Here is a 12,688-nt window from a genome sequence, read left to right as displayed (position 1 = left end):
TCTCTCAACTGAATTCAAGCTCCCTGCACACACATATACATTAGCCGCTTTTCCACCTTCGGGCCGTAAGTTTCTAAGGTACAGAGCGATTACGGTTATATTTCCACTTGAGCTTGGTTCGGCACAGCACGATTGCAAACTGTTCTTGGCCTGGAATTCTCAGCATGGTTGGCTGTGCTGGTAGAATGCATGTAGTGACGTCGCCACTCAGGATTGGTCACTTGTCTGTTGCCTGGCTACCAGTTTCTCTGTATCTGGCAAAGTAATTTGAGTGGTTTAAGCGAAGTAAACACCATAATAAAATTAAAATAAATATATGATCATCCTCCAACGCGATCACTATTTTAATCTCATACCATCTGTAAACTCTACCAAGGCAACGACTGATGCATTTGTAATACATTCCAAAGAACTCTGTTATGATATTTTGAATACATCACTCTTATACTGTGTCTATACCAGACGCGAGCGGCACAATGTAATGCGACAAAAGCAGATAGAGCCCATTATAAACAGTGATGTTGTCTACACTGAATGTGCCGTGACTATTTCTATATTCCCCATTCTATTTCTGATGTATTCCAAGCACACATGCAACTTCTGTCACAAAGGACAAATGGATTTGAAACGGCCGTTTTGTCACATCCAGGCGGTGCGCCGCAACAATGGTCGCGTCCAGTGTAGAGACAGTGTTACTAGGTATGATATCTTGGTAAAATCTAGGCCATTTTTACTTTTTCTTTTTTTTTTTTTTTTTTAATCTATCAATTTTTGACAGTCCAGATCATTAGCTAGTAACCCACACTACACCAGTACATTATAACTAAATTATGTTTTTACAATTATGGTAATATTTCTTCTCTTCTATGTAGGACGCAGAGAGGGCAGCCTTGTGAATGGACCCAGAGCAGACCAGATGGAAACAGAAAAGACCAACCATGAGACGGAAAAAAGTCTGATACTTGCACAAATCGGTGCCACTCAGCAGACAGACCCTCTTCTCATCAAGCAACAGAATGGAGATCAGTCACCTGAGCTCTTGTCTCAGCAGTTCAATGGAGACACAAACTGGAGCCATCTCAAGCCCAGCACAGTGGTCTACCCAATGAAACGACAACAGGATAATTGTTCTAGCCCTGCAAACATGCAGGGCATATTTGATCAAAACATGTATGAGATGAATGGACAGATGAAACATGCTCTAAGTGAACAGACTTATTTGGACTTTCACCAGCCTAAAAAACTCTGTACTGATTCAGAGGTGAATGGAAATGAAGACCTGAGGCTTTGGGATAAAAGAGAAACTGGAATGGAGAACCGATTAGAAGGATTCTCTAAGCACAACAAGCCAGGAGATTTTGAGATAAAACATAGTAAAAGAAACTGTAACTTTCCTAATGGGGATTTATTCTCACTGTCACAGAACAAGCATGTTCCAATGTCCAATGGTGCTACAACAAGACCACCTTCAGTAAAGGGTATAACTGGTGAACTCTTAGAGAAAACTTTGTCTCAGTATTACCCAGAGCATGTGTCTATTGCACCTCAAACCAACTCATCTCAAGTAGATCAGGTCACCAGCAACCTGCCCGAGCAGGCGACTTCTTCACCTTCATTTACCTCAGGTTTTCCAATTACACCCCATACATCTTCCTCCGAGCCACTTGCCAAGGCAGCCCCAGAAGTACAAGGCAGCAATGGCTACAACCCTGAATTTACAGTGAATGGATACTCTAGCTTTGCAGCTGAGCAAAAGAAGCCTGCTTATCCTCTCTCTGACCTCCCAGAGTTGGGAACACAATCACCGAGTCAGGAAGCTTCAGAGTCCAATGTGCCATCACAGACAGGCATTAATGGTTGCTCACAGATTCAAAAAGATAGAGAAGATAGAAAAGATAACCTTCTGAGCAAGACTGAGTGTTTAAGTATATTCTCTAAGTCCAACCAGGATTTTAGCTGTGAATCGTACAAACTGCCCCCCGTGATGGCAAGTGCCCCCTCACAAAAAACTCAGACAGGTCAGCAGAACCTACAGATTAAGGTGCTACAGAAACAACCAACTGATGAAAGCCTCCACAACAATAGAGACTTTTCTTTGCTACAGCAACAGAACCTTGAGCCACCAACAGTAGACAGCAGGTTGATGTCCCAGGCCTGTACACCAACATCTCAGAATCAGTACAGTGACCATGATAGTAAGCCTAAACCAGGTCAAGAAAAGACAATGTCAAAGACTACAGATCACCCATCCCAGATGGAATGGATAGATTTAAACTCGGCTTCAGCTCCACAGCCATCTACTGACCACTCACAGATGTGGGATTTTTTCCTTCCACAGACCCAAATGCAGCAACATACAGTCTCGCAGAGCCAAAGTCATTGCACAAATTCCATGCCCTCAAACAACTTCCAGTCTTTGAATTTCAGTAATCCCAGTTTTCCCTCACATGACAGTCAGGCACAAGATTGTTACAAAAACTCCCTACCTCCTACACAATTTCCCCACAATTCTGCCCCTGAATGTCAACAAAGAAAATCCGGAATGCCCAATCATGCTTGCATGCAATTTGACAAACCCCAACACATGTGCCAGGAATTATGCAAAAATGATCAAGACCAGATACAATCCCAGAGCTTCCTCTCTCAGCCACCACCTACTGAGCCTCATCAGCAGGCCACCAGCACATTTCCCCATCAGTTCCCTCAGGACAGACAGAATATGCAAGCAGCTCCACAAAAAGATGTTTCCCACATCCAGGTAGATGCACCACTCTTGAAACGGCTTAAAACAGAGAGTTGTCTTCATTCAGAATCCCAGACAATATCTCTAGGTATTGAACCCCCAGCACAAACACTGTCTAGGACAACTATAAGAGAATACTCAACATTTCCAGACCCATCTGATTCAAATGTACAATCCTTGTCTAAAGAAACAAAAGCTCTAACAGAGAGGAAACTCCAGCAGAACATACAGTACTCTCAAAACACCAGTAAACAACAACCAAACTACCAGCAACCTCTCCATCGCAGGGTACACAATCATTTGGAATTCCCCCAGTCTCCAATTCCTCAATCACAAGTTTCTAATGGTCTTCAGATACCGGCTCAAACATTTACCAAAACTGAATTCCAAGAGCTCTTTGCACAAATCCAGAGGGAGTCTCTCCCAAGCCAAGGTGCTCAAGGAGATTTGCAGAGGCACACAGCCTTGCGAATGCACCTTCTGCAGAGGCAGGAGCGGCAAGGCCCCAACAACATCAGACCAATTATGTCAGCCATAAAAACTGAAAACTGCTCAGGTTTAGAGACCTCAGCTCAACTGCCACCCATGGAAGTGCTACAGCAAGATCAAGACAAAACCAAAGTCATGCCAGTGGTTGTAAAGCAGGAGTATCCTTCTTCATCCTGTGAACAAAGCCTGCAAAGGAGTATTCTAGCTACCATGGAACAGCGGTTAAAACAGTATCAACTATCACCTGTGTTTGAAAGAAAGTCTTTGGTCATCAAGTCACCCAATAAGGTGAAGGTGGAGATGGCTGGGGCTGTGACTGTGCTCTCAACCAGTGCTGAGGGGAATGTCAAGGAACAGTGCAAACCACAAAACTTCACCCCACCTAAAAAGATTGAACCCGGGTTACAAAGCTTTCTGGATTCACCCATGAAGATGCTTAATACACCAATAAAAAACTTACTAGATACACCTATGAAGACACAGTATGATATTCCTTCATGTCACTGTGTTGGTAAGAGATTCACACCGCTTTTCTTTTCTTTTTACACATTTTGTGTTGTTTATACATTATAACTGCACACTTTTTTTAGTCCATGATTAACTCACCCTCAAGCCATCCTAGGTGTATATGACTTTCTTCTTTCAGACGAATACAATCAGAGTTACAGTATATTAAACAATATCCTGGCTCTTCCAAGTTTTATAATGGCAGTGGATTGCAACCAACAGAAGCTCAAAAAGGTGCATCCATCCATCGTAAACGAACTACAAACGGCTCCAGGGGGTTAATAAAGGCCTTCTGAAGCAAAATGATGAGTTTGTGTAAGAAAAATATTAATATTGAAAACTTTATAAAGTAAAATAACTAGCTTCCAACCAAACGAATATATGGATTCCACTTAAGTGTAAAGCACAACTTATGCGAGACAATGAGACGTTCTGACGTCATAAATTTCGTAAATTGTGCATTAGGGGCAAATAGACTGCGTTTGGCCGGAAGCTAGAATGATGATTTTATGATTTATGATTTTTTTTTTCTTACACAAACTCATCGTTTTGCTTCAGAAGGGCTTTATTAACCCACAGGAGCTGTTTGGAGTTTGTTTACGATGGATGGATGCACGTTTTTGAGCTTCAATCTGTTGGTTGGAATCCACTGCCATTATAATATTTAATATATAATATTTTTTAATATATCTCCGATTGTATTCATCTGAAAGAAGAAAGTCATATACACCTAGGATGGCTTGGGGGTGAGTAAATCATGGGCTAATTTTCATTTTAAAGTGAACTAATCCTTTAATATTTTTATATTAGTTATACAATTTTTTCTCCTGACAATCTACTACAAAATCCACAGACCAAATCAGTGAAAGGGACGAAGGACCATATTATACTCACTTAGGATCAGCACCGACTGTTGCAGGCATCCGCAAAATTATGGAGGAAAGGTGTGATATTATGAACTTCTCTCATGTACAAAATAAATGCTTGTAACTTACTCTCTCAGTATAGATGTATTTTTTTAGCTATTACACTATATTTCCTGTGACAGATCTGGACTGACTGGAAGTGCCATTAGGATTGAAAAAGTTGTGTATACTGGCAAGGAAGGCAAGAGTGGGCAGGGCTGCCCCATTGCTAAATGGGTAAAGACAATTTATTTATATCCTGTGTGTTCTCTTTTTTTGTACAAATGCATCACCTCTCTTTGTCTGTTTCTGTAATTAAATATTAAAACATTCTTGTTAGTTTTCTCATCTACAGCACCCTCTATGGAAAACTCAGTTACATGACAGAGGTCTCAAACTGCTACCTGTATATTTTCTGGATATATCTGTACATGTGCACTATGTTGTGTAGGTAATACGGAGGGCAAATGTAGACGAGAAACTCCTGGTCTTGGTACGAGAACGGGCTGGTCACTCATGTGAAACATCCTGTATAGTAGTGGTCATCTTAATTTGGGAAGGCATATCAACGAACCTGGCTGACCGTCTCTACACTGAACTCAGTGACACACTAACAAAACATGGTGCCCTAACCAACCGCAGATGTGCTTTAAATGAGGAGTAAGGACAAATGCTTGTTATTGCTTTTTTTCACAAATACAGTAAACATTTAAGTCAAGTCAAGTCACCTTTATTTATTTAGCGCTTTTTACAATACAGATCGTTTCAAAGCAGCTTTACAGTGATAACAGAAAAATAACGCAACCAAGTTTGTTTTGGCTGTACAGCAGCTATAGAAGAAAATTTCATTGTCCAGCTAAAGTAAATTCAGTGCTGATTAATTTCGGTTGTAAAAATCATTGGTTACTAATTTATTTAATTTATCTATACAGCAGCTCTGGAGAAAATAGTAAAATCATCAGTCAGCTCAGTTCAGTTCTCATACAATGGCGTCAATGCAGTCAGATCAATAATATCATTGAATATTAAGTGTGAATATTAGTAAACAGTCACCAACCAAAAGACTAAAACATTTTTATTAAATAAATTATTATATAATATTCAATTATTATCAACCGATAAATTTATTGTCTGTGGTCTTGCTAAATATCTGACCACTTTCTGCTTATTGTACAGTTATGTTATTTATGTTTTCCTAAAGACAATATATTTAATGGCTTCAACAAAACATAAAATTCTAGATATTGTGAGGTATCTTTACAATAGGTTATTTGTCTTAAAACTTAACATTCTGTCATTTTCCTTAGGAGAACATGTGCATGTCAGGGTTTGGAACCTGATGCCTGTGGAGCTTCTTTCTCCTTCGGCTGCTCCTGGAGCATGTACTATAATGGCTGCAAATTTGCCAGAAGTAAAATCCCACGAAAGTTCAAACTGCTTGGTGATGATCCCAGGGAGGTGAGATGCTCTCACACAAACACAAAATGGAGTCAACAAAGGACATACAAAATAGGAAATAACAGGAGAATTTTTGATTCCCTTACAGGAAGAGAAACTGGAGCAAAATCTCCAGGGTCTTGCAACTTTCATGGCCCCAGTGTATAAAAAAATGGCTCCCGATGCTTACGGCAATCAGGTATACATTTAAGCTTTCTGCTTCAGGTCTCATTTTACAGTATAGTGTATTTACATATATGTATAGTGTTGTAATATATAAAAATAAGTAAAGTGACTGCAATAGTGCATTAATTGCATAAGGGGCATATACCAAATTTTAAGTTAAAACAAATTTCACATTTATATATCTACCGATATTTGACAGGTGGAGCATGAACACAGAGCTCCCGATTGCCGCCTAGGCCTAAAAGAAGGACGGCCATTTTCTGGAGTGACAGCCTGTCTAGACTTCTGTGCTCATGCCCACAGAGACCTGCACAACATGCAAGGGGGCAGTACTGTGGTAAGAATTAAAGTCGACATGAAACAGACATTGTGATAGTCTTTTCTTCCCTATTGTGATGTATTTCAGAGTGAAATGGCTTCTGGAATGAGAAATAAATGTAGGGCGGGACTGGATTTCGTCCTTGGGAATTGATTGGACTGTAGGAAGTTGGAGTTGCTAACTAAATGGAAGCAGAACTGAATGCCAGTTAGCAGTCAGTTGTGAAGGATATTTAATCTCACCCTCCACCGAGACATGGCACGAAGAGAGCAGATGCTGTTTGAAGGGGAGGTTAATGTTAAGATTATGAGTGGACGTGAATTTAAAAAAAAAATAAAGATGTGCACAGAAAAATCATTTATAATAAAAACTTTTAAAAAAATAACATTTACATTCAGTAAAAAAATAAAGAATTGTCCATTTTGATTTCATGGTGACTTTAAATACAGTACAGTGTACCCTAATAAGACTAATAAAGAGCATTCACCAAAGCCAGCAGTTAAGTCTATTACACGATACAAATAATATATACCCTGCTTGATACTCTGAAGGTGGAAAACAAGATAGCTAAAACACAGTTGTGGTTGCAAAATGACATATTAAACAGGCCAAACCTCCCTCTCTCTTTATTCCTGTTGTAGGTCTGCACGTTAACACGAGACGACAATCGTGAGATTGGAAAAATTCCTGAGGATGAGCAGCTGCACGTGCTTCCCTTATACAAGGCCTCATCCACTGACGAGTTTGGCAGTGCTGAGGCTCAGCTGGAGAAGACCAAGACTGGTGCCATTCAGGTGCTCAGTGCCTTTCGTAGACAGGTGCGTATGCTACCAGAGCCTGCCAAGTCTTGCCGGCAAAAGAAGCTGGATGCCAAGAGAGCTGCAGCTAACAAAACAAATCCCAACACACCTAACTCCAAAATGGACAGCACCCAGCAAGCAAAGCAGAAACAGACCGCTTATGAGAACCCAGGCCAGAACACAACTGTAACAGGTACAAAAGCAAGGCTTCAAAATGGATAGAACCAATATTCAATTTTTCAAAATGTATTCAGTTATAATTCAATATTTGAATTATGGATGATAAAATAAATGATATAAAAAATAAATGGAACAAATTCCAAGTGTTTATCAATGTTTCAACACCACAAGTTTACATTTTGGTCTAATCCCATTATTTCTTCCAGGCCCAGGTAACATAAATCTGGACTCTGGGCATCTCCCCCATGCTCATGCTGGCCATCAGCCTCAGCAGCACCGGCAGCAAACACAACCTAATTCTAATCCCACTTACACTGTCCCACAGTTCCCTAGATTCTCAAATCCATCAGGAACCCTCTCGAATGCTTCTAAACCAATGACCCCACATCCTCAAACACCACCTACTGCCAGTCCTTATCCCTCTCCTTTACATGCACCCAACTCTTACATTAATGTGTCTAATGCACCCACCCCATACCCCAGGTCTCTTACACCCAACCATCTCTATACTGGTTACCAATGTAATGGGGGGCTTCCCATGGAAAACTACCACCCTTACTACTCTTCTAATCTAAAGCATCCAGATATGTATCATCCCCAAAGAAATTCACTGTACTCTGAGCAGCAGTACAGTGCACCTCAACATTACGCTGTCAGCTACCCACCACACTATGGAGAGCCTAGCTTACCACCCAATGGTTATGGCACCTGTAACATGAAACCTGGCATGCACTCTATGGGACATTACCCAGGTTATAATCCTAATATGCCACCTGATGCCTTCTCCAGGCCTCCTTCAGCCCATCTACATTTGGACTATGCTACTATTGGCAAAAGCAGCCAGTTTGAAGCTTACCCCAAGCCTCATATGTCCCAGAATCCTCAGATGTTTCCCCCAAATCCAAATACCTTAAGTATGCAAAGTAATAAAGATTTAGAGATAAACATGCATGTAGCAAATGGTATCCCTCAGGTTTTTCCTTCTTTGGGTAATGAATGCTTCAACCCAAACCAACATCCAGGCTTGAGGCATTCCAGTGAAAATGCCCTTAACCCCGTTGTCAACCAGACACCACTTACCCAGAGTTCAGAACAAAAAGAAAAGGAGGATGTGTGGTCTGACAGCGAGCATAACTTCCTTGACCCTGAAATTGGAGGGGTGGCAGTGGCACCTAGTCATGGTTCGATCATTATCGAGTGTGCTAAGCGGGAACTCCATGCGACTACACCAGTCAAGAAGCCTGACCGCAACCATCCCACCCGTATCTCACTGGTGTTTTACCAGCACAAGAACTTGAATGAGGCAAAACACGGACTGGCTCTGTGGGAAGCAAAGATGGCAGAGAAGGCCCGGGAGAAAGAGGAAGATGCTGAGAAGCATGGTGCTGAAAATACAACGAGCAAGAGCAGTGGAAAGAGAGTGAAACGAGAACATTCAGAACCTTCTGAACCCTCAGAACCTCCATATAAGCGGTTCCTTCTCATGCTTACAGAACGGTCAATGTCCTGCACTACTAATACATATGTAAGCACATCCCCCTATGCCTTTACCAAGGTGACCGGGCCTTACAATCATTTCCTGTAAAAACCTCTCAAGGTTCAGAGCATTCATAAACACAAGAATGATAGTGGCATCAGAAAAATGACATGGTGCATGAAATGGTGCTACAATATAGTGACCTCAGTGCCACTGGCCACATTACCCATAATTCTTGTTCAGTTTCAGGTTATTGACAATAGTAAGATTCTGTATTACTATACGTAGAGCATCAGTTGGCTTTTTACACGCTCTTAAAAAGTCAATCTTTACTGTTTGATCAATTGGAAATATTTATGTATTATTTAAATACTCACGTATGATAACACTGTTCTTCATCCATGGTGCTTACAGTCCAACAAATTTGGACATATTACTGGAAAGAAATATACATCTTAGGTGACTTTTGTGGCTAATCACATTTTATGGTGCTAGTGAGTGTTTTGAATGCAAAAACGTGTTTTTAAATGCCTTTGTATCATTTTAGCATTTTAGTAATAATGAGGGTATCACTTTCTGCTCTCCAATTTGAAAGACAATTAATTACACTGCATTCATTTTAGTTTCACAATGTGGAAAACAATAATGATGAACTCCATAGTGGATAGTTAAAAATCATTTAAAAGACTTTTAAACAATTTCTCTGGTGCTTTTACAATTTCTTTACACTTACTGTATAGTGAGCCACTGAGGGTCAATTTTGTAACAGTAATGTTCTGAGAAAGAAATCACACAAAATAACAAAAAACTAAAAAAACATGAAATTTCAGAACACTGAATACTGTAGTCAAGAAAAACAATGGTCAATATTTTGTCCTCAAAGCATATAGCAAGGAACACATAACAGGGTTACTTTTACATCAATGTCACTGTTTCAAAGGCAGCTGGCTTGGCTTGCTTTTTACATAATGCAACTTTAGCTGTAAAAAAAAAGTTGAGATGTGTACAGTAAATTAAATTTTTTTTGAATGTATGCTTAGACAATAGTTTTGTAAAGAAGAGTACTATTTCTTTGGGTTTGAACTGATTTTATTTCAAATGGTGCTACTTGACCTGCTATAAATATAATGTGAGAATCTCTAAGGGCGTTGAGAAGGCTTATGAATGATGTAGAAAAACCTACTTATCATATACCTCAGAACTAGTTTGGCAATAGAATTATAATATCAAGGTGTTTCTGTTATTTTACTTCCAAACACTTTGTAGCAAAAATAACACATACCTTAAGGCCATTATTGATGCAAAGTTCATTTCTTACTTTCTTTACACTTGATCTACTAGAAAGTATTGCTTGAACTTCAAGTGTCAATGGAATTGCAAAATCAGGGATATATCAGCTCATTTCTGTGCATAAACATCACTTGTGTTCATGTTGTCTTCTCTAAAATATAAAGGCTCAAACCTGAATTAAATCCTAATGAATTACTTGTATACCACACACATATCTAACTTTATTAGAAAATTAAAACAATCAGAATGTATGTACTGTTGAAGCAAAATGCTGATAAACCTTTTAAGAAGTAATTTGAACATATTTAACATGCACTGATTTAATTAAAGGGAAAGTGTCATGACATATAAAGCAATGCATTTGCTCTTTACTGAAGGGTTAGACCAAGTCAGTTAAAATACTATGTGGACAATTAGTTGCATATGTATAGTTTGAGGCTAAATGCATTTACAACCACTAAACATGTTAATGCCTCTTACACTACTCCTGTCCCTGAATTAAATTAGATATTTGATGAGTTATTGGTAATGAATGAAATACAACTCATTCCACTCTGACATGAAAAAATTAAGCACTTCAATTTGTTTTTCAAAAAAATTAGATGTAAATTCAAAATAGGTAGAATATTGTAAATTTATTAAATAGATTATTCCACGTTGTATATACCACATAATTGCATTGCAGAAGTCTAAGTCCATTCTTCTTAATTGTCCATGTTATGTACGAAGGTTAATTTCCATGTTTGTTTAAAGTACCATCAACCCACACAATGATAATAATAATAATAATAATAATAGATTTTGCTCCAAAAACCTTTGTCTTGTTGGTATTCGGGTTACCTGTTTGTTTTGTTGTTTTTTTTGTTTTTTTTTGTACAATAGAAACGTTTACAATTTTTTTTTTATTTTTTTTTTTTATATTAGAAATCAATTTGATGTACTGACTAGTTAAGGAAGAAGCTTCCAGTTCTGTAGTTTAAATTAGATGTTAAATTTAAGTGTACAGGGCCCAGCTTGAGTAGCAGGTTGTGTATGAAGCAAGTGAAATGGGTGGTTAAAATTTAGTGAGTGACAAGAATAGCCATACTTGAAGATGCTTCGGAGTGTTTCTGAGTGGAGTCAACTTTACTTGAATGAATTTCTGACTTCAACTAACGAACTGGGGTGCACAACTTTTACATTAAGCTAGCAGTTTATGTACACGTTGGTATTTTGCCATTAGACACTAAAAGTTTTAAATGTACTATTTTCTGCCGTTTTTGTATTGCTCCTCGTTTGTAATGCTTAAAACATTGAATTAAGAATGGCTTTGAATACTGTAAGTATTGTATTGTACTGAAGAACTGAATGCAGTTTATTTGAAAACTATTTGTTATGATTTGTTATCATTCCTAATATTGCTGAAATGTGGGTTTTTTAATAAAATGTATATTTATTTCAAGCATTTACAGTAAATTGTACAATGTTTAATAACTTTGACTTTTTTAGTAATTAAACAGTTAAATATATAAAACGTTTTATTTATATATATAATTTGCAAATAGTACATATACAAACAATCAATAGAAAAGTGTTCAACCCTTGACGTTTTCATGTTTTATTCCTACAACATTTGGATTATTAGTTGCTTTTTATTATTATTTTATATTCTATTTAAACAAAGTCTAAAGAGGTGAAAAGGCACAGCATGTATATACGTTTTCACAATAACTGCTGTTTTACAGAAATTACAATCAATTTAAGACATCATTCTTCTTGCTTTGAGAATGTATTCATTGAAAAAGCTTTTAAGATAAAATGTTTTTTATTAATATATTTTCATGGAAAAGACTAAAAGAAAAGATTGGAGGAGTTCATTTCTACTAGTCCTTGATTCTGATGCTGCACATTTCAGGGAAAGTAGTACAGCATTATTCATTATTTATAGCGTTTGAGTTTATCACCTTACTAAGAAAAACTCATCTTGTCCTAATTTGAAGCCAAGAAAAGTCTTGGTGGTTCTAATTTTGGAAGACTTTACAAGGTTCCATTTCTTGACATTAGTTAACATGAACTAATAATGAACTTTATTTCTACAGCATTAATTATTATTATTTTATGTAACTTTTATCAAAAGGTTGTATCCTTTCACATTAAAGTATGAACTTTGAATGAAGAACAAACAATTGTATTTTTATGAATTAGCATTAACAAAGACAAATAAATGCTATCTATATAGTTGTAATCAAAATTATTCAACCCCCATTGCAAATCAGGTATATTGAGTAAAATCAGATCCAAAGCACGCACATCCAAGGCAAAGCAATATGTTGCTCAAATTGGGTGCTCGACAAGAAAATTAATAAAAAAGGGGAA

General features: G+C 38.0%; 1 protein-coding gene across 1 annotated transcript in view; it reads left to right on the top strand.

The window, feature by feature from the left end:
• The window catches only part of tet2 (tet methylcytosine dioxygenase 2), a 25,117-nt gene extending 13,201 nt beyond the window's left edge, over positions 1-11,916 (top strand). Inside the window, exons 2-10 of the mRNA XM_084106870.1 lie at positions 873-3,743; positions 4,593-4,683; positions 4,788-4,881; positions 5,096-5,304; positions 5,952-6,102; positions 6,191-6,280; positions 6,467-6,604; positions 7,228-7,579; positions 7,773-11,916. Of these exons, the coding sequence (XP_083962996.1) occupies positions 917-3,743; positions 4,593-4,683; positions 4,788-4,881; positions 5,096-5,304; positions 5,952-6,102; positions 6,191-6,280; positions 6,467-6,604; positions 7,228-7,579; positions 7,773-9,151 (5,331 nt within the window). The 5' untranslated portion in view covers positions 873-916 and the 3' untranslated portion in view covers positions 9,152-11,916. The remainder of the gene's footprint in view (positions 1-872; positions 3,744-4,592; positions 4,684-4,787; positions 4,882-5,095; positions 5,305-5,951; positions 6,103-6,190; positions 6,281-6,466; positions 6,605-7,227; positions 7,580-7,772) is intronic.
• The last annotated feature ends 772 nt before the right edge of the window (positions 11,917-12,688 follow it).

The sequence above is a fragment of the Abramis brama genome, assembly GCF_963993115.1.
Source record: "Abramis brama genome assembly, chromosome: 2".
Lineage (NCBI taxonomy): Eukaryota > Metazoa > Chordata > Actinopteri > Cypriniformes > Leuciscidae > Abramis > Abramis brama.
The sequence above is the reverse complement of the archived record's forward strand: the minus strand, read 5'-3'. Positions and strand labels throughout refer to the sequence as shown.